A 26,936-nucleotide genomic window follows, 5' to 3' on the forward strand; every position below is an offset into this window, starting at 1 on the left:
GGGGCTGGGACAGTCTGACACACTGCTTGTTTTGACCCACAAAAAAAATGGGTGTATTTGTCCCTGCACATCCATCAGCCTTGTCAAGCTGTGATGGCTTAGAAGAAAAAAAGAATTTTTTATTTTATTTTGCTAAATGATGATTGACATTTTAAAAGGAATATTGTCAAAGCCACATGTCAAACAGCCTAATTGCCTTATCCGCGTGGCCCCTAATGACAAGTTAGACAATTACAGCTGAAAGAATTTTAAGCATCTAATAATTTACACATCATCACCTGGGCTATTTGCTTTCCACACTTCACTAAGTGTAGATGAGGAGAGGAGCTGCTTGTGTTTCAAGGTGGTTTCACCTATTTCATTCACTCCTGTGTCAGGACAGCGCAGCCCCGGGGGAAATCACAGCCTTCAGCAGAAGCCAGTTAAAATGTTGTGATGAAAACACTCACTTTTACATTAGGGGTTTTTTTTCCCCTCTAGTAATTGAATTTTTTTTTTTAGAGAACAAGCAACTTGGGCTCTGCTTCTGGGTCAGGTCAGGGTATCAGTATCACTTTAATTCCAGTTTATAGCATTATGCATTATAAACAGATAATGCCTTCTCACCAAAACACCCCGGAAAGGAGGAATACTGGACGGTGAATTGAAAAAGCAGGTCTATCCCTAATGAGTAATAGCTGTCCTCATTTAATTGATTAGCTAATTGCTATCACAGGTGTAGCAGGGCAGTATATGAGTGAGTGGGCTCCCAGACCAGACCCTTTGCTGTAGGAATGTGTTTTGGAGAGAGGCTGGGAAAGGTGGTGATCCTGCATTTGCTCTGCTGGGGAATTATTTTAGGGAGGGAGAGGTTTTCTTTTTCTTTTTTGGTCTTGTTTTAATGCTGTGCCTGTGGTAAACCTCTGCCATGAAGCCTTTGCCCTCCTTGATGCTTCTAGCCCTGCTCCTGGTGCCTGGGGTATGGGGACTGGCTGCTTGCAGGCAGGCTCCCAGGGTGATGCTGAAGTCCCGCTGTGATGCTGCTGGTGCTGTCCCAGGGGTGAGTGATGGGAAGCTGGGACTCAGTTGCCTGTAGGAAACTCCCTTCCTGGGTGCAGCATCCTGCCTGCTTATGAATCCTTCTCTCCTCTGTATGGTCCCTATGGATTAAAGCCCAGCTGGGCTTTGCTTGCTGTGTTTTGGGGGTGTTTTTGTACTGGCTGGGGTCTAACAGCATAAATCAGGCAATGCTTTTGGAGGTAGGGAGGGGTGAATATTTATTATTACATGAAAAAAATGAGGTGGCCTAGGGGTTTGGTCCAGGCGCAGGCAAAACCCCAAGCTACCAGGATACTGTGGATTTGGTTCTCCCTTCCCATCGGGCTCAGGCTGGGATCTCTCTGAGCAGTGTTACAAGCATGGCCAGTGGTACTTGGGTCTGCAATAAGAGTCTCTTTTCTTTATAGGCATGTGGGTCCTCTCAGGAATATCAGAAGGTTAAACCAGGTAAGAGTTAATTCTCAGACCAGCCTTTTGGGTTTTTTTTAGCCTGAATAAATCCTCCCCAGAATTCATTGGGCACATCCAGCCATGGAAAGCCAGGAGCAACAACCTGGTCCCAGGGTGGTGTGTGGGGGGGGAAGGGGACATGGTTGACATAAAGTGCTGGAGAAGGGGAAAATCGGTGCTAGCGTGGGAGATAACGTGTGCTGTTATCTTCCAGCTGCCAAACCCCTACTGCAGAACAGGACCCCGGAGGCAGGAGCAATGTGCTGTAGCAAATCACTGTTGGGCAGCAATTAAAAAAACAAGCAGCAAAAGTTCAATCCAAACTTGCTTACCCTACAGGAGCAGTTGTGCTCCTGTAGGGTAAACCTATTGCTGGCTTGTGGCTCTTCTAGCTTTGAGAGAGTGTTTTAGGAAAAGACCATATTTCTTTCCACCTGAGGGAAGGCGTTTCCCCCTTTGAGGGCTAAATTAGCTATAGTGAGATGCTAATATTGCTCATCCTACTGAGGCTCTGAGGACTTCTTGCGTGGCTAAACCCTTTAAAGCAAAGGGGTTGAAAATGCTTTGAGGAGAGCATTACCTTCCAGCTCTGCAGGTGTATAAACAACAAATGTCTGTGTGCCAAACCTAAACATAATAGCATGCTTGTTGCTTTTGTAACTTGTCCTGATGTGGCAATTCCCTGAGCCTTTAGCTTTGATCCCGAAATAGCCTGACCTGTGTGCCTCCCTGGGACAAGTGGCACCCCCTGTGTGGCCATGCTGGGACCTCTGTGCTCCTGCATGGCTGTGTCAGGGCAGGGGGACTCAAAGCATGAGCGTGTCCTGCTCTGGGGTGGTAGCAGTGGGGGTACAGCCTGGTGCTCTGTGGGGCAGGAGGTGGTGGTGGCCAGGGCTTCTTCAGCTGCCCCCAGATCTCTGAGTACTCTGGAGAGGCATGTACTGGTGGAGTGAGCACTGATGGGGAGGAGGTTTGGGGTAGGTTGCAGGTGTGGGCCAAACAGTCAGTTGGGCTGGAAGGAATGGCAGTTTTAGGCTTGCCCCAGGCTGGTGTGTGGGGGCATGCCCAGGTGGCTGCCTCCTCTTGATCCCAGGACCTGACACAGGGTTACTTGCATGTTCTCCTGCTAATGGATTTGCACATTGCTTGGCAAATGGGAGTGGGGTGTAGCAAAATGGGGACATAAGGGAGCTTGAAAATAATTTCTGGAAGTAAGGACTAGTAACTCTTTCTGGGAAGTGAAGATGGAGGAAAACTTGAGGTTGTTGTTTCTTGTCTTCCAGGGTCAGATTTGCCTTGGATATTGGCATATGTACCTATAAGAAGCTGCCACAGAGTCCTGAAGGACAAGTACGGGGAGTTTTCTCCAGTGTACCTTGGTGATTCTCCAGTAAACTTTTGGTGCAACTGGACAATCTGGGCAGGCTCTAGAAAGCATATAATAATTTATATTCAGGGCTTTATCACTGAGGAGGGTTGCAACAAAAATGAGGACAAAATCCTGTTTGAAGGAGTTTCTTCACTGGTGGAAAACAGTGTGGTTTATGCGTGCTGGAAGAAGGAGATGCATGTTTTTGCCACCTTTGCTCAGGCTGTCCACGTTATGTTGCTGAAGAGGCACTTGCCAAACTGCAGAGACACACAATTTAAAGGGAAGTACTACATCTTCCAAGACCATGAAGGTGAATCTTCCTCCAAAGATGATGTTATTTCTGAAACTCCTGCTCCAAAACTACCAAAGCAAGATAGTATTTTTCAGTCTGGATGGGCTGAAGACCTTAGAGATGTGCTGGGCTTTGCAACCACACGTAGCACTGTGAGCCTTGGCAAGACCATGGTGTTGAGTGGTGGGTTGCTGTGGGGAAGAGGGAGCACGCTGGGTACTGTGGCTGTGGGAAGTCCTGTTGAGCTTGTCCCATATGAAGGTGTAAGGACACTGTTCCTGGAAACAAAAGCTCCTTGTGTGCTGGGGTCTGAGCTGCGAGGAGGTCTCAGATACTGCAAGGAAGCTCAAGGCAGACGAACGCTGTGGGGCATAATCCCCACTGCAGCACAGGATACCTGCAGTCAGAGCTTCTCCATGAGTGGGGACATCACTGTGGGTTTTGGTAACGCACACAGGCTTTCAAGTGTGCTTTTGGAAACTCCTTTGCTTGGTGCCTTGCAGGTAGTGGAGCCTTTTTTGCAGCCGGCAGGTGTGGGTCTGGAGAACAGGCAGTCTGTCCTGCACCCTACCCTGAGGCTGAAAGATCTGGGAGACCTACAGTTTACTATTAAACCAACATGCACAAGTTGCCTGGACTTGGCTGCACTCTCGCAGGCTTTGTCCCCTGGCAGAAGAGAAAGCATAGAGAGCGCAGATACCACCACGTACCCAGGGCTCAGCACAGTCAGTTTAGAGAAGGATAAAAGCCATACTCTGTTGAGTGTCCTGGCTGATGACACAGTGAGCAGTGATGCTCGTGGCCTTGCAAATGGCCTGATGCCCAGCCTGAGTAGCCCATATGAAGTGATAAATAGGGATTGCTCACAGCTGCTACCTGAGAGAAGCCAAAGATGCCAAAGCAGTTTTGGGGATTTGTCCATGACTCAACCTGAGTTGGGAACAACTGGCCTCCAACATACAAAGCTCATGGGTATTTCCTCCCTGGAATGTTTTAGGGGAGTTGTTGAGGGGAAAACAGCGTTGCATCCCTCAACACCATGGGACATCCTCCAAGAGCATCCTCATTTGTGTGGCCAGAGCAGTCACATCCTGCATTCAGCCCCTACAGACCCTGGGAGCCTTCCCCAAAATGCTCAAGTACACAGCTGTCCAGCTGCTGAGAAAGCTCGTGTATCTTCCTTGCATGTAAAAAGCTGCCACCAACAAAGTGATGAAGCTGCACAGCCAGGGTTAGCTGTACCCCCTTTGCCAACAGGACTGGAGCATCCTCCCACAGACATGTCTACCCTAGGGACAGAAACAATCCCTGTGCTGGTGGTCTCCTGCACAGAACCTGTCCCTGCAGACTTCGGCTCTACCAATTTCACCCCCAAAGCACCTCTTCCTCCAGAAGCAGAGCCTGTGTCCAGCATTGTCTTCTCTCCACCAGCAGCTTTGGATTTGGATCCCATCAGCCTCAGGCAAAGGGCAGGCATTTCACTGGCTATCCCAGGAGGACAGGAGATGGTCTGCCCTTCCCCACCTTGCCATCCATCAGTAGCCTCTGAACCGGGCACAGATGAGTCCCCCAGATGCCTTGGCCCTGGGATGCAAAAGCTGGTGCTGGGGGAGGCAGGTGGCCAGCAAGGAGAAGCCTCAGCCCATGTGGGCTTGCTGGCTGGGGGTCCCTCCCCAGCTTCTGTCACTGGCCCAAAGCCTGGTGTGGGGCTTCCTTGGCCTGAGGACCATGTGAGCAGTGGCTCTGGGGTGGCACCAGCTTCCCTGCCTGGCACCTGGGGGGTGAGGAGAGAGGAGCACGTGGTGCCTGTGCAGCATCAGGGCATGGCTGCTAGTGACAAACTGGCTTCTGCCTCCATCCTCAGGGGATTTAAAATGCAGAAAACCACAGAAGCTCTCCGAGCAGGTGCGGGAGAGCGGAGAAATGCCTCCTTCAGTGCCACTCCTGCACACCCTGGTCCTCCTGTGGCCCAGCGGGGAAAAACAGTGTCAAGAGGCCAAAAGTCTCAGGAGCCCTCTGATGATCCTGTATCCAGAAAGACCCAGATGCCAGGAGGACAGCAACAGAAACATGTTGGTAGGTCTCCCAGTACTTTATAACCTGCTGTAAGCCATCTTTAGAAGGCAGAAGGACTTGGATGGGGACAAGGATGAGGCTGTGTCTATCACCTGCAGTCCCAGCCTAGCAAGCATAATCCAGCTGTCTGGGGAGGGGAAGACTTCCAACAAAGTGGTCTTGTTGGCCAAACCTCTATTAGAAGCAAAAGCATGTAATTCAAGCTGCTGGAGGTTGGATGGGTTGCAAAGGACCAGAGCCCTGCAGAGCAGCTGGAGCCCAGGCTCAGTTCCTATTGCAGAGCTGAGATGTGGCTCTGGGGGCTGAAACTATAGAAATCTTGCAGCAGGAGAGGGTTTTAAATGAGGCCTCTTCTGTGGCAATTTGTAGCTTCCCTAGAAGCGCGATGTCCGTGTCCTGGTGTGTACGATAACCGTTGACTATGCATTTTCTTTCCGATGTATCAGAGCTAGGACTGCCCTGGACAATGGAGTACTTCCCCGTCAGCAGCTGCCACCTCATCTTTCGTAATGGGTCTGGGATGTTTTACCTGCCGCTGCATGCTGACATTAAAACCAACATCTGGTGCAACTGGACCATACTGGCAGGCTCCCAGAAGCACATTGTCATCTACATCCAGGGGTTCCAAGGGAGCAATGGCTGTGGCAAGAACCAGGACAAGATAACGTTCCAGGGGGTCTTGTCGAGCGTGGAAACGAAAGTGGTGTATGCTTGTCACAACCGAGGTACTCTGATCTTTGCTACGCAAGCTACTGCGGTTCATGTGTTGTTTCTATCAGGGAGTGGTTCCCTAAGCCATGAATACAGACATTTTAAAGGACGGTATTATGTATTCAGAGACTCTGAAACTGTGGGCTCTTCAAATTATACCATAGCTCCCCAAGACCGTGTCCAGGAGGACTCCAAAAAAGAGAGCTGGAAGATGGTGGTAACAAAAGGTTTATTGCCCATGCTGAGAACCTCTCCTGGCCCATCAGGTGCACCTGCTGGTGGCAGGATCCAGCCTGAGCTTGTGAGCCCAGATGAAGAGGCTCAACACCCTCCCAATCTCATGGAAGATGATCAGTCTGGTGCTAAACTGAGCAAGCCTGACCTGAACAAGTGTGGTCAGCTGTGGGATGAAACAGACCTGGAAAGGAGCCTTAAGGATGGTGGCACTGAGGGCAGAGAAACCAAAGATGACATGTTGGTGGAGCCATCTCCAGCTGGGCCTAAAGCTGAGCTGACTGCTTTGGATATTGCAAAGGGGGATGTAGAGCTGGTGTCTGCTCTAGTCACTGTAGCTCCATGTTGCTCAGCAGGTGTCCATTCCTCAGAGGTGCCCAGCAGCAACGTAGGTGTGTCTGCCAAATCATCTAGCCTGGATCAGGCCAGCAACAGCCTCTCAGAAGAAGTGGTTGCTGCTGCACATTGCATGCAGACACCAGTGCTGGAAGAGCCACCGCTAAAAACTAGTACAAAACCTTCTCTCTATCCCTATCCTGGTGTGACTGCTGGGGATGTGGTGTCTCCAGGAGAAAGGAATGAAGAGCTCTTTGGTAAGGTGTTTTTTGGGTTATTTGTGGTTGAACTGATGCCCGACACTGTGCAATATCCATTTCCAGTGATGCAGCACTTTCTTAAGAGGTTTTATTTGTTGACGTGGCTGTCACCTTCAGTTGGTCCATGTGGTAGCACCCTTGACTCCTTCTGTATCCAAGGAAGGTGGTACTTGAGAAGACATAGGATTATCTGTTGTAACATGGGCATCTATGGGCTGATGCTCCTCTTAACAGGGACAGGATGGTTCCTAATCTAAGTGCTCTGAATTATCTGTGGAGGAGCCAGCCTTTATACCCAAAGCAGACTGTGAATACCCACCTTGGTGTTCAACAGCTCTGGCTTGCATTGATTCCCGTGGCTGTAGCCTGGCACGATGCTCCTAGCCATGATAACTGAGTTTGAGCTCTGGAAGTTAGAGGGAGGAGGGTGAGGAAAAAAAGGCTCTTGTCTCCTAAGAAAGTTTAGGAGCTGATGGTAGACTTCTCTTACATATCAGTGGCTAAATATTTCTGTATTTCTGCCTGAAGGCAGAAGAGAAGATGCTTTCAACTGGTCTTTCCTCCCCTCCAAACTGTTCTTACCCCTTCATTGTAGATGTGGGGAAGCTCTTCTGCAGTTGCAGGCATCTAATACACAAGGCCAAAGCTTCTTTTCTTCATTGGGGGTCCAAGGTAGCTTTGGTTGCAGGAGCTCTGGTGGCTTCACAGAGATAACACCTCATCCACTTCCAGAAATGGAAATGAAGTTTATTGGGTGATTTATTTCTAAAGAGCATTTCCCACTGTAGAGAAGAGTAGATTGTATTTAGAGCTTGATATTTAACTTCAGTACAAGGAATACAGAAAGGAGCTGGCACATGGCACTCTTCTTGCAAAGTGACACATACCTAATGTATTTTTTTCCCCCTTTACCTGTACACCAAGGTTAGCAGCCTGATTCTGTCCCTTGCTCTGACAGATCTGGTTTCTGCCTTGGCATCTCTGGAGAATGACATGGCACTGCAATCCCAGCACCATCCTGGAGGTGAGCGATGCAAAGAGTTAAGTATGTCTTAAAACACTGCCCTAAGATCAGTGTGCTGATTGGAGTTGTGTATGGACATCATCTGCTCATTAAGTTTAGAAAGCAGTGGAGGGTGCTTCTGATTAGTAACCACTTTGAAGATTTTAATTTTTAAGATGTCACTGCAATCCCACAGTTGTGCTTTGGCCACTTTGTACTTCCCTTGGAGAAACCTCAGTTCAGATGCTAAACCTGACATAAATGCTGGCTTATTTGAGTTCAAGCATTACTTGCTGGCTGTTTAAAGAAGATCTTTCTAAGGTGAATGAGGGTGAATGAGCTTCACTTCCTCAGATGTACTCCAGTGGGTGTCTCATGACTACCTGGATCAGAAACCTGCAGGAGTCCTGCTCCTCAGACTGGGAAGAGGAGTAAAACCTGCTTATGGGAGTATTAGCAACTAAGCAGCACAATACTGGGCTTATATGGCAGAGAAAGCCACAGAAACAGCTTGTGAAAAGGAATCAGTAAAGAAGGAGCCTGAGCTTTGAACAGGAAAAATACTGCTGAATAAATAGGCTTTAAACAGCAGACTCTGGCAAATCTGTGCCAGCCTGGATTCAGCCAGAACACAGCAGTTTATCTAAGCTGATGCCAGAGATGGGTGAGAGAAGTGGGCTTTTAGACTCCATCACAAATTATGATGATACCTTTGTGAAAGATAATAGGTAAAGAAATGTGAGTGCAATTGGATACACATTAATGCTTTGTATACTTTTTGCTGAAAGATCAGTTTCTGTATTCAGCACTGAGCATTAGCTAAGGTTTGTTTTCACCTGTTACTCAACAACTTGTTCTACCTGATGCATAACCTCTGGAAATACCCACGTGGCACTGACTTACACAGGCATGTCCTCGTGTAGCTGTTCTACTATTGTTGATATTTAAGGACTAACTTATTTAAGGAGCCTGTTTGTGTTATGTGGCAGATGTGCTGTTTGAAGTAACTGTTGAAATCAAACCCAAGGACTGGATTCCTCATGGTGGACATGAGCTCAAAAAGGGTCTTCTTGAACCTATGAAGAACCATGTAAGTCTGGGCATGAGGAGGGGGTGAAAAACAAATGTGATGTCCCAAAGCTTCAACTGGAAAAGACCATGTTGTGCCCTTCATTCCAGGGATTTTCTGTTAAAGCCGCATGATGAACCAGCATCTGAGTTGCTTGTGCTGGTTGTCATCCGAGGCCAATGCCCTGGCAGGGTGCCTGACTGCAGTGGCTGGCATTTAGCTGCTGCAGCCCTTCAGAGTGCCGTGCCATCACAAGGCAGTGGAAGAGCACTGCAGAGACAGGGATGCAACCAGCCAAGGGCTGTAACTCGCCTCTGGAAGTGGGGCAGGTTGTAAGCCAGAGCCTAAAGAGGGCAACAGCGGGAGCATCTGCTTTCAGGGCTGCACCTAAGCTTCCTTTCTGGGATGCAAACTGGAGCAGGTAGAGGGTTCAGCCTGCTGCCTAGCCTAGAAAGCCACCATCCATCCACTGCTGCTCTGCAATGGTTTAGCACCCAAATACTTCCCTGAGGCTACTATTGCTCTTCCTCTTCCCAAATTACCTTGTGTGTTTGGGGGAGTTGAGCTGAAGCTAAGAAGATGAGAGCAATTAGTAGTCTCCTAGAGAAACGGCCCAGAGCACTGGGCTATGGGACATCTAATGTGTCCCGAGTGGTTTGTGAAGGGGAAGAGCAAGGTGGGGAGGTAGACTGAGAAAAGAAACTGTTTGCTGTCATACTCCTGCCCATCAAAAATCAAATCAGCTCTGGTCACTCTGTTCCTTTGCAGATCCAGGAGAACCTGAAACTTTCTGCCAACAGAGTCAATGAAATAAAGTTAAAGGAAATCAAAAGGTAGGGTTACTGCTGTGCCTCTGGCTTGGCAGGCAACTCTGCTGTAACCTGAAATACTTCTTGGATAGCAGTGGCTTGGGTTCTCATTCTCCTTCCCCAGGCAGAGACCCAGCCTTGCTCCTCTCCTGTGATCTGTAACTTGTCCTGAAAGTAGGAAAAAAAAATCTGTTTTTTAGAGGAAAAATGGTGAAAATGAATGCTTAGTGCTGGCTGGGGCCTTTATATAGGTCTAAGATGGATTTAAACTCTGGAGAAAACAGAGATCCTCACACCTGCCATGATGGCTGCTGGAGAAAGCTGTGAGCTGTCAGCAAGGTCCCTGCCACGCTTGGTCAAGGCTGACCTGGGGCTGTGAATTGCCACTACAATTTGCTTTATGCGAATATCTAGTCACACTTCAGCCTAGCTCCAAGTGAGGAGCCATTACTGGGCTTTCCTTTTTCCCTTGGTCCAAGTGCAAAGCTGCCTCTTGTCGCAAATAATCTTTGCAAGAGCCTGCAGCACCATGATCTAATATGAGTGGGTGGGAGGTCTAAACAGGCTTTCAGAGTTGGGCCTGGTGGTGATACTTTCCTCCTGCCTTGCCCTGGACTCTCCCCTGCCTGCAGAACGAGTGATGCCAACCTGCTGTTCACCTTCTGGCTGCACCTGAAGCCGGAGGAGAGAAATGTGTCTCTGCTCTTGCGCTCCCAGCTGGAGGAGCTGCTTGGCACCTCGGTAGGAGTGGAGAAGCTGCAGCTTGTTTCGCTGTTTGTTGAAGGTGGGTGTTTCACTCTTCTCTGGGATAAACCCTTTTATGCCAAGCCTGACTCAATTTACAGCATCTCTTTCCTCATTAGATGTGAACGAGTGCAGCGCTGGGGTCGGCCTCTGTGGGGAGGAGGCGGAGTGCTTCAACGGTGTGGGCACGTACCTCTGCCGCTGCAAAAAGGACTATGAAGATCATTCTCCCACCAAGTCTGGCACCCTCTGCATCCGTGCTCCCCGATCAGGTAGAGGACAAAGCAGCAGCTCTGCTTTTTCCTGCAGCTGGGTGTTTTTCTCATGTGCATAAGCGAGTCATTTGTGCAGCATCACTCTTGCTAGTGTAACCTGGTGTGTGAGCATGTTGGGGCAAGGGGCTCTCTCCTTGACTGGGGTCCTACCAGCTGTGCCTCTGCTAACATGTGCTGCATGTGATGCTTAAAAATGGCACTTCTACTGGTGCAGTGGCTTTGGATGTCTGGGCCTGGTGTGGGAAGGATATATAATATCTTTGCAAGGCAATTCCCAGCTGGTTGTCCCCTTAGGCTTCCTCCTTTGGCTTTAGGAGCTCTTCTTTGGGAGTTGTAGTCAGATATGAGTAGACTGGAGGTAAATGTGATCCTTTTGGAAACTGAGGGAAGGGAGGAAGAGTGAGGTTTAGGCAGCACGGGTATTTAAGTTAGGAGGGGAGTCTATACTCAAAGGAGAAATAGTCTTTCTTGGATGGCAAAGGCCTCAGCTTCCAGAGGTTAGCCTAGATAGGCATCCAAGGGGTGACCTGCATCAGTTAACTGTGTCAGGTTAAAGTATTGTTGCTTGTTGGGTGTAATTCAGTGTGACATCTGTGCTCCCAAAGGCTCTCCTGAGTGGTGCCTGAAAGTTTTAGGGAGTGCTGCTACTTCTGGGCTCCTCAATACAAGGGAGACATGGACATACTGGAGACAGTCCAACAAAAGGCCACAAGGATGAGGAAGGGACTGGAGCATTCCTCCTATGAGGAAAGGCTGAGAGAGCTGGGACTGTTTAACCTGGAGAAGAGAAGTCTTGGGGGCATCTTATCAATGTATATAAATACCTGGATGGAGGGTGGAAAGAAGACAGAGCCAGGCTCTTCTCAGTGGTACCCTGAGGTATAGGACCTGATGCACAACCTCTGGAACCTCTGATGCACAGCCTGAGTGGTAGAGGAACAGAGGCAGTGGGCACCAAGTGAAACACAGGAGGTTCCCTCTGAACATCAGGAAACACTTTTTTTTTTTGCTGTGAAGGTGATGGAGCAGCAGCACAGGTTGCTCAGGGAGCTTGTGGTGTCTCCATCCTTAGAGATATTAAAAAAAACTGTCTAGATGTGGTCCTGGACAACTGGCTCTAGGTGGCCCTGCTTGAGCAGGGGGCTGGACCAGATGACCTCCAGAGATCCCTTCCCACCTCAACCCCTCTGTGATTCCCCCTCTCTGCTCGAGGGAGGCTGTGGATAGAAACTCTTGGTAAAGCTCATGCTCCCTGGGAGCAGTGAGTTGATGCAACAGCCAGCACCTGAACCTGGAGCTTAGCCTGGAGTATTTAACAGGTGTTTAAATATGGTAACAGCCTGTGGTGTTTGCTGCTGTGCTCTGCTCACTGGCTGCCTTGGCACTTCCAAGTATAACCTCTCCATGAGGCTTAGCCTCTCTTTCCCCAGTCTGCTACTTTCTCTGCATCAGGGTTACAATTTGGCACACACAAGCCTTTATTTCCCCAGACCTTCTGCATCTTCTGGCCTTGGCTGCTTGGAGCTTGTTGCTATAAGCAAAGTGTGGCCAAGGGTGATTTATGAGTTACTTCTGCTGTTACTGATGTGATCAGCAAAGTTGGTCACTCCTTGGAGTGCCCAGTGGTCTCCTGTCACACTGTGTAGATCTTGGTGAGAAAGACATGGATGTTCCAGGTGTTTACCCCAGTGCTTCCCTGATGTATTTGACACAAGGCTAAGCAGATGGCATGTGGGTGTTTGACTAAAATCAGAGCTGGATAATCCAATCTTGCAGAGTAATGGGGCCTCCCAGCCTGAAAAACAGCGATATTCTGCAATATGTACTCAAAACATGCTGCTATTTCACCAAAACTACTTCTCATCTCTGCAGCACTGGAAATGGCTTAAACCTGAACGTGGGCTTGCTGCCAAATCGCATTTCTCATCCATCCTCCCAGCTCCAAATTCCTTAACCAGTTATGCAGTCTAAGCCTATCTAGATCAGCTGGATATTGTTATATTCATATACAAATAATAAATGCATATTACCCCTTGAGTCAAGGAGAGGGTCCCTTCAGGTCTGGATGGGAATGGTAGCAGGTCTGCTAGCCTCCGTGTAGCTGCACATGGGTTTGGCAATGGCTTTGCTCTATTGGGGCTCTCCTGGGGTAGCACCAGCCCTGTGCTGTTCCTGCAGGCTGGCTCTTGGTCTAAATATTTCTTTGGTATGGAGGCTTGGGAGAGATGCTCTGCCCCAGAGGCGGCGGTGAGAGTTTCTGGAGGGCAGCAGGGGAGATGCTGACACTCATGGAGGAGCACCCACAGCTCCAGGTCTCACCTGAGCACTGTGGTCATGATGTTGGGGGACTTTGTGAGCACAGTGGGGGCCACTGGGGCAAGCAGGATGAGGCCATGGTCCTTCTCTTGCAGGGATCAGCTTCTTCCTCCGCCATGCTGACATCCTGGTGGGGGCAGCCATCATGGCTGGTTTGGCGATGCTGGTGGCTGCCGGTGCCCTGTGCAGAGTGGCCAGGTGGGGATGGCACCCCAGGAGGAACCTGAGCCCTGAGGAGCCACCGGTGAGGGCTGTGGAGGAGCCAGCAATGGAGCTGCATGACCTGGGGGAGTGCCTGCGCCTTGACCCCTTCCAGCTGAAGCTGCGGGCCAGGCCCCCTGAGTGGCTGTGGGGTGCCCGGGCCCACCCCAGCCAGGCGTACCGGGTCTTCCTGGAGCAGTCCCCCCCGCTCTGAGGGGGTCCCGGGGCTCCCCCAAACCCCCTGTGGCCCTGGTGACCTGCGCAGTCACTCCTGCCTTCCCTGGCCAACACAAGCTGCTGGCAGTGCAAACCCTTCTGGTGTGTTTTATGGACTGCAAATATCCCACCACAGTCTTCCTTGTCTTGTAATTTAATTTTTTTTTTTTAATACTCTCTCACCTTGGGAAGCAAAGCACTTGCTCCATGCTGCTGTACAGCTTCTCCTGACTTACCCTGCTTGAGAGCTGTGCAGAACTGTCAACACATGGAAATTAAATACTTTTTTTAAGGAAAAAAGATGTTTTGGTGCTCAATTTAAGAAATTAAAAATTATTCTCTATCTGTGTTCAGTGCTGCCTGCTTTCCTCCTGCCCCTAAGGCAAAGCTCTATGGGAAGCCCTGGCATGACCTGAGGATCTGGGGTGGGGGGCTTCTTCCAGCCTGACTGAGAAACACCCCCCGAGCTTGATTTAAAGTTTTGGGGAGACTTATGGCCAGGTTATGGCACATGGATCCCTCTGTCATTGAATGATGGGGACAGCATTTTTGGTGCTTGCGTGAATGCCGGTTGCTGAGATGCTGGCTGTAAAAAGCACCACCACCACCACATCTTCCTTGCTGGCAGTAAAGCACAGTTGTCTCCCCAGCTGGTGTGTCGTGTCCCCCCCCACCCCGCCCAGTTGCAGGCTTGTAACTTCTCTATCTGTCTAGTTTAGGGGTTTTAAAATTTGAATTACCCCCCCCCCCCCCCCCCCCGGGAAGATGTATGAATGGTGTGGTGGCAAATGTCCCACTGGAGGGCACTGTCTGCCACCAAAAACCCAGCAAGGGCTGCTGCTGCAGAGCTGTGACCCTGTGCTGGCCTGGGCAGGGGCTGCCAGATGTGGGGCACAGCTGGAGCTGGGGGTCCCTGGCTGGACTAGGACCGGTTAGTAGAGCTCATGGATGGTCTCTCTGCAATTGCTGACCAGCTGTGGCCAAGATGTGCTGTGGAGGTATGGGTTGAATGAAGCAGCTTGCACATATGTGTTCCCAGCTCAGTGTTTGCTCTTCAGGGTGAGCTTAAAAGGGGCTGGAAAAGGCCCTGCTGCATTTCTCTGCAGGGAATTGGCAAGAATGCTGGAAAAGGAGGAAAAAGGGACCTCAGAGGTTTCCCTAGGGTAACTCTCTTCCATCCTTCCCCCAAAAAGCAATTCCTGTATCTCAGCTGTTGAATCATGGCAGAAGTAAGATTTGCAGTATGGAGGGGAATATGCCAAGGGAGGGGGCTGCAGTACAAATCGGGGCATTATAAATGCCAACGTTGTGCAAAACCAGGCAAGAGCACATTACTTGCACTGAGATGATAAAGAAACTAGCATCCCCGGTGCTTGGCCGGCAGCTGCGGTGCCCCTCTATCGAGGGGTGACTGTGTTGCTCTCCAATAACAGGCTCATCCAAATTCGTTGGTGCTGATGGGGGCCTCCTGCCTGCAGACATACGCAAAGCAGAATGAACACCTCCCCACACACGTTCCTCCAACAGCAGCTCACTTCAGTGCTGTTTAGTGCCATCCCGGTTTGGGTACTGATAAGGTTAGACAAAAATAGGTCTCTCAAAGACATCCTGATTGTTGCTTCCTTTGACATATGTGGAGCAATCAGCTCCTACTGACCGTATTCTATGTGTGGTTTTCAAAGTATTTTGCCAATAGCAAAGAATTAAATACAAATGTCTCCCTAGGAGGCAGATAAGCATGTACAATTTTCTGTCGTAAGAGAAGGAAACAATTAATGGGCTTGTGCAGAGTGTGCTTGTTTCCCTGCTGAGGTCAAAGAAAACCAGCAGGGGCCAAAATAATACTGTCCTTGTCTTGGCCTTGGATTTGGCCGGTCACCTTCTCCCCTTTTCCCTCCTTGGCTCCATGAAGGGGTCTTGGGGGCTCTTCAGGTTGCAAACGCCTCTCTCTCCCAGTAAGGTAAGGTTTGGATCCCAAAGCCAAGAAACCAATGAGCAGATCGATGCTTCTGCTGACTTCTCAGCTTTTCCAGGAGCAAGGTGAGCCCCAGACTGTGCTCCTGTGTGGGAAGCTAGCTCCCATAATACTCAGCAGGTTAGTGAAAGCTGTTGTATCTCCCCAAGCCCATGGTGCCATCCAGGAGCGAGTCAAAGGTACCAACTTACCTTCCACAAGCCTTTTGAGCCACCATCCCCTGGCCAGTTACAAAACCAGTTACAATTCCACTCCTTCCCATAGTCACAGTGTTTTGTCCCATTTTAAGAGGTTTCCTCCAGTTTGATTATCACCACTGTGTAGCTGCTGGAAAGCATAAGAAGCTGGATGTTTAGTTTTTCTCCTTCACAATGTACTGGTGACACACATTGGGAATGAGCCGGTGCTTTCAAGAGCTCATGGCAGTTCCACTGCATTGCTGCTTCTGTAAGTCACAGTGCTTCAAACTCAAAGGACTACTTACATATTAAAAAAAAAAAATTATCCATCTCTGCCACAAGCACATGCTATGAATGCTACCCACATAGCAAATGAAATAATTCCTCTCCAGGTCATTCGGAGCAGCTTGATCTGAAAACTGCTCTCAGGCTGACCCAGAGCTACCATGGCACAAGGGGTCTTGCAGGTGATCCCTGCTGTTTCGGCACACTGGTGATGATGTGCCATTCCCCTGCTCAGCTTGTTTCAGTACAGAGATGATTTAGGGTCCAGCCAGGTCAGGCAGCTCCTGGTCCCGGTTACCCACTGAGGAGCTACATCAGTGCTTGCAGCTGGTCTTAAAGCCTGCTAAAGTTGATGTTTTGCTGTCTTTAGGGTTTTTCCTTTCTCTTTTTGAGTGTGCAGCTCTGGAAGGAGGCAGCAAGGTGACCTGAGGTGGAGAGGGGCTGCTGCAAGCCCGAGGCCCTCAGGGTTTCCAATTCTAGTTCACACCATGGTTTCCTCTGTGATTTTGGAGAAAAAAATTTGGAGGTCAGGGACAGGTGTTGGGAGAAAATGCAGACTTAGAGATGAGCTTTGTGCTTGGCATCAAGGGAGCAAGGTTTGTCCTCCTGCCCTATGGGCCTGGCCAAGGCAAGGGGTCTTCTCCCCAGCACTGTGACTGCTCTGGGATGAGCAATCCCTGCGATCCCCAAAGCAGAAGTGCTTTATGGGGATGGATGGAGACCCACGTTTTGAGGGTGTGCTACAGCTGCAAAGCAGGGAGACATCCCACAGCATCCCCTGCTGTGCAAGGGAGGGTGGGATGATTGCTTGGCAGCTTTTGGTCAAGGCATCAAAACTTTGAGATATAGATACATACTGTTTTGTATATGCATGAGCACATACACAGGAAGGTGGTGGGCTGGAGGCCTCCTGCTCTTCATGGACTGATTTTCTTAATTTTCTTTAACTGATGCCTCAGAGAAGAGACTAAGTGAAAGATCCCCCCCTCATTTGGGGTTTTTTTTTGGTCATAAGACATCTATGATATATGGATACGAAGTGTTTTAAGTGCTTAAAAAATCTGATCCGTGCTGTGCTGATTCCCAGCCCTGTCTGTTGTAGCTGTATCGTTAATAAGCATATTATCTTCCACACATGGCGTTACGCTACTGCAGAGTACAGCTGGGACTTCTGGCAGCGCCATGGAATTATGTCCCCCTTAATGGCTCATCCCCGCTCCAGTGTTACGGCTGGGAGGTATATCCTCAGCGATATTAGGGCATACCACAGAGATAATAAACCTGAGGCCAGAGCTGGTGCTTCCCCCCTGGAGCCCACACTGCCTGCACCTGGACCAGTGCATGGTTAGCACAACTCCATCAGCACTTGGCAAGAAAAGGATGAGATGCAAGGATGGAAATGGCTTGCTTGGTCTGGATGCTATGAGAGGGAAAGAGATTATGTCATTCCTGAAAAAGACCATCAGCTGAGCTGTCACTTCTTGAGGACAGGTTTCAGGCTGGATATGTGTGGCATAGGCGGCAGCAGAGGGAGCAGACTGGAAGGGTTTCTGTTCCTGGGTAGGATGCCAGCCAGCTGGCTTTCCCCCATTTGTAGAAATGTGATGTAAAAAAATCCTTGCCTAATGCAAAGGGATGCCCTGGCCGTAAGTGCATTCCCATGCTTACGTGCAAGGGGCTGCAGAACTGCAAACCGTTTATCCCCTCCCACATGAGAAATAAAGTCAGACAACACCTTTCCTGATGTAAAACAAGTGGTTCCTTTTCCAGCTCACTCTTTGAGAGAGGCCAGTGGGTTCCTCTGAGATTTCAGGTGCTTGGGGTTGTTTCTGGGGCTGGCAGAGCCAGAAGAGGATGGCTGGGCGATCTTGTGACTGGCTCCTGAAGCAGGTGTCTTGGAAATGCTTGTTCAGCCAGGCTTGGGCTGGATCCCTGGCAGGAGATTGCCCTGAGCAAGCAGCCTCCAAACCAAGGTTTCTCAGGCAATAAGGACAACGGGCAAAACTCTGCCTGCCTCTGCTTTGCCCAGCATGCAGCTTGCTCTTAAACCTGGGAGGGGGGAATAACTAATGCTGTGGGGAACGTCCCTAGCATTTCATTTACCTAGTCCAGCCTACTTCCCATGCACTAATGTTGCCCAGAGAAGTTGTGGGTGCCCCCTCCCTGGTAGTGTTCAAGGCCAGGTTGGATGGGCCTTTGAGCAACCTGATCTAGTGGAAGGTGTCCCTGCCCATGGCAGGGGGGGTTGGAACTGGATGATCTTTAAGGTCCCTTCCAATCCAAACCATTCTATGTTCTATGACTTCTTAAATTCACACTGTAAACCACTGAGGGAAATCCTGTGATTTCCACTGCAGCACAGCCAACTGCTGGGGGAAGACCCGACTGCTTGGGCCTCGTGGTCCAAGGCAAGGATGGGAGCTGGCTTCAGCTTGTGATTTTTTTAATTTCTATCACTTGCAGTCTGCACTGTATCGCAGGCACAAGGCTACCACTGGGCCATCTTTCCCTGCCGTCCTTCATCCAGACAAACTGTCCCGCTGGTGCTCATGTGCTGGCTTGGGGCGAGGGAGGAAAGCCCAGCGCAGCAATGTGCCCAGGCAGGGCTTGCTGCAGCCAAACCCGCTCCAGCAGTGGGTCCATCCGTGCTCGGTGTGAAAGCAGGAGGTGGAGCTGGCACACTGCTTCTCTCCTTATCGGGTGTGAAGTGACAGCAGCTGCCCCTCATGGCTGCGCTTTGGAGAAATGTCAGGATTTTATTGGAAGCATCTAAGGTGCACGTGTGATCTGTGTGCAAAACACAGCAAGACTGAGATCCGGACATCAAGCCCATCATAAGCAATAGGTGTTACGGTTTCCCTATTACAAATATCTGCCATTTCAGTCCTGAATAATGTTGCTTTTTATTTTCCACTGAGGCTGAAGGAGCTGCATGCAGTCCTGCTTTGCCTCATGAATGCCAGGCTGGCTTTCGGAACAGCCCATCCCTCCTTTCCTGCTCTTCTGAGTCTAATAGAGAGGGGCTGAATTTCTTCCCTCTGCTGCAGGTCAGGGTATTGGCATCTGGTCTTCTCTCTCATCTGTGGTGGAGTGAATTAATAGACAATAAAACGAGACAAATCTGCTGGATCTGTAAATCTGAACTCGGGCACTGCAGTCCGAGATTGACTGGGAGTTCTGCTGCTTCTGACATCCAAAATGAATTTGTCACCTCGCTGTGCAATGCTCTGCTTGCTCACAGCTCTTGGCCATACGAAATGACACACTCTGTTGATTTATGGGCCACCAGGTACGATATTCTTTGCAGCAGGAATCATTCTCTCATGTATTATTGCTGAGTGACTGTGGTGTGTGCAGAGGTTTCATAGAGTCCATTATTAACTTGGAGACTGGGAGATGTCCTAGGAGCTGCGGGGGAGGAACAGTATTTGAATGTCAGCAGGTTTTTATTTTTTTTTAAAGACATTTACTGAGCCCTGGTTGACATTTACTGAGCCATTTACTCATTCTTCCAAAATGCTTCAAGTTCATCTGATTGTTTTTTCCCTGCGTTTTGAAGCAGGCAGGACAAGCCTCATGTAGCCACACAGCACTGTCCTTGGACATGAATCATCAAGCTAGGGGAGATGTGGGGGCAATTCCTTGTGGGAGACCCCCTCACCCTATGCATTTGCACCTGCCTCATCAGGTGCCATGAAGAACGGGAGACACCTTATTCAGCATGTGGTGGCCATGGCTGGTGCCTCAGCTTGGGTAGTGAAAGCCAAAAATACCGTGTGAGGAGAATCGCTGTGAAGGCAGATGCTGGAAAGGAGTTTGGCTTCCTTTCCCACAACCAGGAGAGAGATGGGAAAGGGATGTGGGCACTCGCAGCCTGCTGGGACAGCACTTGTGTGTCTTCTGCTGCCTGTGAACGTCTGCCCGCTGGTAGAGGCTGGGGTATTGCTGAGGTTATTGTCATGCCAAGGGAGATCTCCAGGGCACTGTCCCCATGTGCCCTGGCAGGTTTAGGAGCACTCCTCCTCTTGTTCCCTGCCAAACCCCTCTTCTCACCTGCCTTCTCTGTTGTGTCTGCACGCTGGGGAGGAACCTCAGGCTCATCTAAGGCCTCATTGAAGGTGCTAGAAGGTAGAGCAGTAAATGGGCTGTAAGTGAGCAAAGAGGGCATTTTCATGGACAGATGATACAGAGATGTTTATAGGAGTGGGGGTGAGATTGCAGACCAGAAGGACACTTCAGACTTTGCTGTGATTGCTCCGTGTTGCAGCGGCAGTGGAAAGGGCAGGTGGCATCCAGGCACTTGGACACCATGGGCTCCCTCCTCCTCCAGGACAAACCCCATGCCCCGCGGGGACCTGGGCTGCGCGGCCAGGCAGCAGCAGGGCTGGGGCAGGCTCCGCTGCTTCTCCTCTGCTGAAACAAGGATCCTTGCAGAGGACCGAGCAAGGAGGTAACAAACCTCGAGACAAATGTCTGTGGAAATATTCATCATCAGAGATGTTGGCTTGCTTCTCCTTGTAGTTACTGAGTAATACAGGTAGTAAATTTCCAATGGCAAGTGGATGATCGCGCAGCCTGTGCTCCACAGGGCATGGGCTACCTAGGAGTCTCCAGGGAGACTTTCACCAGGGAAGAGTTTTGGAAAAATACCTGAGAGTGCAATTGTATGCAGCGCATCTAAAAAGGAGCGGTGGGGGGGAAAAAAGCTTCCTTCTTCCTATAGATGCTTTTGAGTGCCATTGATGCACTGACTTTGGCAGGATGATATTAGCCATGTCCAGAGATGGGTAAACTCTGCTCAACTCTCTTTTCTCTATCTCCTCAGAGCAATTTGAATGCATTACTGTGCTTCCTCTAACCAGACAGCAGATACAAAATAACTGCTGGCCTTGCATTAAGCTTTGTGCTTTACTGAATTGGCCAGCCATGTCGCTATGTATTGTAGCAGTGCCATTGTATGATGCACTCTCCACCAAACTGAACCTTTCCTGGCCGTGACCTTTACATGCAATGTACATATGGGATTTCCTAAGCAATCCCTTGCAGTAAAGGAGGGCGTGGAGGCTCCAGTGAGCCCCACGACCCCATGGGAGGGCAGGAATAAGCCCTCCTGCAGGCAGGCAAGGCTCATAGCTAGTTGCCTCTGCTTGCGTTGCAGACGACTGAAACAAAACCAAAGGGTGAAGCCCAAGAGAAATGGCAAAATGGCTTCAGCTTATTGCTGCTGTTCAAAAATGCAGGCAGTTGTGGGACTGGGTGGGTGATGAAAATGATTACGGTTTGGAGGGGCCCCTGGATGAAAAGCTTAGGGATTGGTGCAGCTTAGTTTAAAGGGGAAAGAAAAGGCTGTGGTACTGATATATATCCTAACTAACTGGCTTGTCTCATGGTACAGGAATGAGGGGACGCTCCCTGAAAGCAATCTGCAAAGGCAAACTTTAAACTCACAAAAGAATTATTTTTTTATCATGTGAAATGGGGCAGTGGAGTTCACTGACAGCAGATACAGCTGAGAGCAAGTTCTGCAGTGCCCAAACAGAAGTTAGGGATGGGGGCAAGGACTGAGGACAACCCACAGTTAAGTGAAAATATATGATGAAGGGGTTGAAAATCTCCTACTTCAGGCCATAACCAGTGGGAGCGGGGAAGGGATTTCTTTGCACAGCAGATCATTGCACACATGGAGCTGATGTTCTGGCACTACAGCTGGGACTGTGCTGCATAGGGTCATGCCAGCCAAGGATGAGGACCTTTCTCTGATCAGCGTCCTGGGCAAAACATGCCTCTTTGCGAGGGCTGGCGTGATGCTCTAACGGTGGAAATGGCTCCTTGTTCCCCACTGAGCACTGGCACACACTTCTGGGGCTTTGCTGCACACAGGGAAAAGTGGAAATGTGGCTTTAATGCTGTGGTTTGAATGGCACTAGGCTGGTGAGGCTGTAATATAACCACAAACCGAAGACCATCCCTCCTGGAGAAAGTATTTTTTACCTTATCAGCTCAAGTACAGAAACTTTTAGTGGTATTTTGTTGACTTACTGGGTGATACCCACCCAAGTGAGTGACGGCAATGTGGAAAAATGCAGTAAATATGGCTAAGAAATTACTTGGGGCTGCTGGGTAAAGCCCCATCTCCTGGAAAGCTCAGGCTGCTTCCAAGCAGTGATTTCCCACTGAACTTCCTCGGGCAGCCCTTCAAGAACCAGTGATGGCAGTTTGAAAGCCCAAGTGCTCACACTTAGACCACGGGACGGCCATCCCAGATGTGCAGAGGCTTTGAGTTACCCCAAATACCTCAACATCAGTCAGAGCTGTGCTGCTGGAGAAGGTGCAGGTTGGGCCATGCAAGCTGGCCTGCAGCGAGGCAGCAAATGGGCATTACAGGGAAGGGGCGACCACGGCAAGGGCAGGCTTGGAAAGCCTGCGGCTTTGCATCTGAACAGCTTTTGGGCTGAAAGCTTTAAATTAAGCCATTCTGTGATGCAGGTTTCAGGATGGACAGTGACAATGTGGGGAGACTGAAGCAGTTTCCAGTTAGGTATGCCATGCCACGATGGGAGGTATGGTGTATGTATTAAGTGTAGATATATCTGCATCAGCTTCAAACTAACCAGGCAGAGCAGAGAAATGAAGCCTGCTCTGTTGTAAAAAGATGGTGTTTTTCTCCTAGCCTGATCTAAAAGCCTGTTCTCCTATTTCCAACATCTTCAGAGGCAGCAGCTGAGGCTCCCCACCCACCCTGTGGATATCACGTAAGAGTCTGATTTCTTCGTTTGAGCTGCTGCCACGTACACAGCTATTACCTGCAGATGTGTGTGTGCAAGCATGGGCTCTGCAGGGATGGAGCAGAGAAGCTGGCTTTGTGGGGGTGAGGAGCACTGTCTAAATAGCGGGATCTTCTGGAAGGAGGCAGCACATAGTGCGAATTGGGTCTGTTCCCAGACCATCTTAATTTGCAAGTGATTAGCTGTTAATTATTATGCTATAAATTACTTAATAAATGAGTATTCTTCACAGCACCTATTGTACCACATGACATCTGCTAAGCTGTGTGAAATACACATAATTACTGTCGCAGAAATGTAATTATAGCTCTTCCCCTCCCAAATTCTTGTGCAGCTGCCAGCCATGGCATGGGTGCTTTGTCCAGGGTGATGCGCAGGGAATGCCACCATGCACCACCGGCCACCTTGTCCCCACCTCCAAGCTTGCTTTCAGCTTTCCAGCAAATGCTGGTATTCAACCTACAGAAGGCGAAAAAGCCGTGCCCAGCTGCTCATTGCCTGTGTTTCAGCCTCAGCGTCAGGCTTAAAAGCACCCTGAGGATAACATTAAGCTTTCCATAGTTAGCTTGAAAAAAATATATTAAAAAAATCCTACTAAACATACTGATTTTATCCCAGTTTTGTTTATAAACGTTTTTGCTTTATAAAGTCTGCACATGGGTCGGGGCAATCCCAAGCACAAATACAGGCTGGGCGGAGAATAGATTGAGAGTAGCCCTGAGGAGAAGGACTTCAGGGTGTTGGTTGATGAGAAGCTCAACATGACCTGGCAATGTGCGCTTGCAGCCCAGAAAGCCAACCGTATCCTGGGCTGCATCAGAAGAAGCATGACCAGCAGGTTGAGGGAGGTGATTCTCCCCCTCTATTCCGCTCTCGTGAGACCCCACCTGGAGTACTGCGTCCAGCTCTGGGGCCCCCAACATAAGAAGGACATGGACCTGTTGGAGCGAGTCCAGAGGAGGGCCACAAAGATGATCAGAGGGCTGAAACACCTCTCCTAGGAAGACAGGCTGAGAGAGTTGGGGTTGTTCAGCCTGGAGAAGAGAAGGTTTCGGGGAGACCTTACAGCAGCCTTCCAGTACCTGGAGGGGGCCTACAAGAAAGCTGGAAAGGGACTTTTTACAAGGGCATGTAGTGATAGGACAAGGGGTAATGGCTTTACACTGAAAGAGGACAGATTTAGATTAGATGTAAGGAAGAAATTCTTCACTATGAGGGTGGTGAGGCACTGGAACAGGTTGCCCAGAGAAGTTGTGGATGCCCCCTCCCTGGAAGTGTTCCAGGCCAGGTTGGATGGGGCTTTGAGCAACCTGGTCTAGTGGAAGGCATCCCTGCCCATGGCAGGGGGGTTGGAACCAGATGATCTTTAAGGTCCGTTCCAACCCAAACCATTCTATTATTCTATGATATGAAAGGCTTTAATAATTAAAATTCCAAGGAGGAGTGCATTCTCCTGCTGGGGTACTTCAGTTCAAAATGTTTTTCCAGTGACCTAACTTTGTTTATGGCCCTGAAGAGGGAGAGGTGGAGTCTCTTAACTGAGATCATCAAAATATTTGCTGGTATGTGCATTTTAGACCTGCCCTTGAAATTATTCAGCTTAGCTGTGGCTTGACTTGTTTTGGGCATTTGAGCTTTAATTTTTCCCCCTAGTTCTTGTTGGTCTGACTTGTGGTAATTGGCTGTGGGACTGCGCAATTGTGGGTTTGGGTGTTTTCAGCTGTTTTTTGGGGACATGCAGTGGTCTGGGCATGCTCAGAGGTGGAAGTGGAAATAGGGATGGAGCAGAAAAACATCCACACATGGCTGAATAAGTGCAACAGCTTAAACATATTTAAGAGGTTTTCTAATATATTGAGCCAAACTGCCTCTCTTAAGGGCGGGCTGCACATTGGAAAGCTATATGGCAGTAAAGATGTGCTTGATAATGCTGACTGTAGCAGGATTTTGGTCTTAGCTTCTACAATTAAACTACATGGTCAAGGTGACAATGGGCAATTTTATTCTAGGATTTCCATGTTCCTCTGTACGTCCCTCAGACCTTGTCACGCTCTCCTCCTCTCCATTCTGGAGATAGATCATGGAAAAGACCTGACAGGGCTTCAAAGGTACAACCTGGGAGCATTTAAAGTGATCAGATTTTATTTTTTTGATGGGGATGCTGGGCATTTTCTAGAGTTTAAATCTCTTAAAGCAGATGGCTGAAATCACTATATCCTGCAGAAGGAGCCGTGTACTGCATCTCAGCCAAGAGGCTGTCCTCCCGCTGACGGCATGGCACACCAGAAACTTTTGCAAAGCACTTTTTGTTGCTAGTTCAATTTGCTACATGATGCACTGCTTTAAAACCTGGGTCTGTTTGCTCTTGATTTCTCCCAGCCGCAGAGGAGGAAGAAAATAATCCCTTTTCTATCGGAAGTGGCAGGTGGTAAGCTACGCTACACCCACCCACACTACCTCTCCTTGTGCCCATGCCGTTGCACAGCATCAACTGCATCTCCCCATTGACAGGTTCTGTGCAGGCTGCTTATATATTTTTTGTCCATTTTAAGGAGAATGAAGGCACCTGAGATAGAGGGTTTAGATGACTTGGGAAGGTTTCAGCAGTGAATAAAACCCAATCCACTGCAACTCTGTGCTTGCTCTCCTGCCACAACTTCTTCATAGGTTGCAAGGGAGCAGGAAGCTATCAACAAGGATAATAAGCACTAGATATTACAGTGGGGATTTCTTACATTGCTAGCAAGAGAAAAAGCCCTGCCCCTCTGCTGGCGGAAAACAGCATAGAAGATATTTCCAATAATTTTTTTTTCCCCTAAAAGGTTCCAGGCAACAGCATCTATGTAAGTGCATGCTGCTGACAGGGAAGCTGATGCCTCCATTTTTATTAGTTTCCAAATCACACTGATGCAGCAGCAGAGCAAACAAGACCGTAAGCATTGCTCTGAACATAGCTCTGAAAAGCAACATTCACATGTCTAACGCATCAAAACCATACAGAAGTGAGAGCAGGAACAAGCTACATGTTAGAAAGCCTACAGGGTATTAATGATGTATAGTAAATGGGTGCTAAATAACAGTGCTGTCACTGCAAGGCTGCTGAAGCACTGAACCAGCTGTATGTGCCTATTCTGCATAGAAACAGCACCGGGATTTCTGCAGGGCTGAATCGCATGTGCCTGGAAAAGTGCCTAATTCCCATAAAAGTATGGGAAGAGCTGTCTTCTGAATATCCTTCATACGGGATGGTGATCTGATAGTATAAAATGGGCAATACTGTATTATGTATGTGGCAAGCAGGACTGGCTAAAGTCTTTCAGCTTTGGGGGAGAAGGGTCCATCAGCCTTCAGACCCCGAATATCACTTGTTCACCAGCCAATTTCAGAAGTACTAACAACAAACCAGTAAAATGGCTCAAACCACTGTGCAATTTCTCTAAACATCCTGATCCTCCAAGCATGAAGAAGAATAAGAAATTATTTATTTATTTTTACAAGCTCAAACCATTTGTTCAGCAGGGCGATGGGCAGAGCTCTTACCTGAAAGAGATATTGTACCCCCCAAGGGTTTAGCTTTAATTCTTTCATTTTTTATGCTTGAAATAGGGCAATATCAATTTTTGAGTGCCTGGTCCTCTGAAAAAGACCGAAACAGTGCAGACACCTTTTGAGGATGAAAAGGTACCAGGTGACATGGTTGGAAGTCACTGGTTTTCTGCAGACCTCATGAGAAATGAGTTGTATTTACCCGAGGTGCTGGGGTGGGGGGAATACAACCGATTTCTCACTCAAGCAGAATGATGTACATCCCCAGCAGCATTTTTAAAGCCCACATGCCTACTGTGGTTTTGCATTCAGATGGGCATAGCAGTAGCATGAAGGTAGGCTGGACACAGAGGTCCTGCTCAAGCTCCTGTCACAGCTGGTGACCACATTAGCAAGTGGCTGCCAGCCAGCACTAAAAATTCAAGCTGCTGGGTGCCTGATTAACTACAGCAATACAGCCTAAAAAAACAGCAGCTGGCCATATGGTGAAATTAAAAACACAAACAAACTCTTCCTTGGATCCCCACTGAGGGTTAATATTTTTCTCAGAGTTAAAATCCCCAGTGCCAAGGGCTGGATTTCAGGGCAGCAGTAGCATCGTCATTTGCATTTGTGCACCACTGGCGCATCCCCCACCGAGGAGGGTCCCAAAGCTGCTCCGTGCCCAGGGACTGGCTTTGCTGAGGGAGGAAGGATCCCTTGGCACACTGGATGGAAATGTGCTGGCCAGGGAGCACGGCGAGCTGTACTGCTGCTCCCTTGCC

At 49.2% G+C, this 26,936-nt stretch overlaps 1 protein-coding gene and 1 long non-coding RNA gene across 3 annotated transcripts in view; both read left to right on the forward strand.

Annotated features, from left to right (window-relative positions):
* The first annotated feature begins 880 nt into the window (after positions 1–880).
* Positions 881–2,815, forward strand: LOC140649721 (uncharacterized). The gene is made up of 3 exons (XR_012041724.1): positions 881–1,039; positions 1,446–1,485; positions 2,772–2,815. It is a non-coding gene; the product is annotated as an uncharacterized lncRNA (long non-coding RNA).
* A 1,317-nt stretch (positions 2,816–4,132) lies between these two features.
* LOC140649718 (uncharacterized) overlaps positions 4,133–26,936 on the forward strand; it is a 34,349-nt gene continuing 11,545 nt past the window's right edge. Inside the window, exons 1-8 of one of the 2 annotated variants that reach the window (XM_072857318.1) lie at positions 4,133–5,228; positions 5,675–6,766; positions 7,728–7,793; positions 8,762–8,862; positions 9,610–9,674; positions 10,283–10,434; positions 10,514–10,666; positions 13,081–13,539. In XM_072857318.1, the coding sequence (XP_072713419.1) occupies positions 4,433–5,228; positions 5,675–6,766; positions 7,728–7,793; positions 8,762–8,862; positions 9,610–9,674; positions 10,283–10,434; positions 10,514–10,666; positions 13,081–13,400 (2,745 nt within the window). In that variant the 5' untranslated portion in view covers positions 4,133–4,432 and the 3' untranslated portion in view covers positions 13,401–13,539. Of the gene's footprint in view, positions 5,229–5,674; positions 6,767–7,727; positions 7,794–8,761; positions 8,863–9,609; positions 9,675–10,282; positions 10,435–10,513; positions 10,667–13,080; positions 13,540–26,936 lie in introns of those variants that run through there. The other variant, XM_072857319.1, reaches the window with a different exon arrangement.

This window comes from Ciconia boyciana, chromosome 3 (assembly GCF_034638445.1).
Source record: "Ciconia boyciana chromosome 3, ASM3463844v1, whole genome shotgun sequence".
Taxonomy (NCBI): Eukaryota; Metazoa; Chordata; class Aves; order Ciconiiformes; family Ciconiidae; genus Ciconia; species Ciconia boyciana.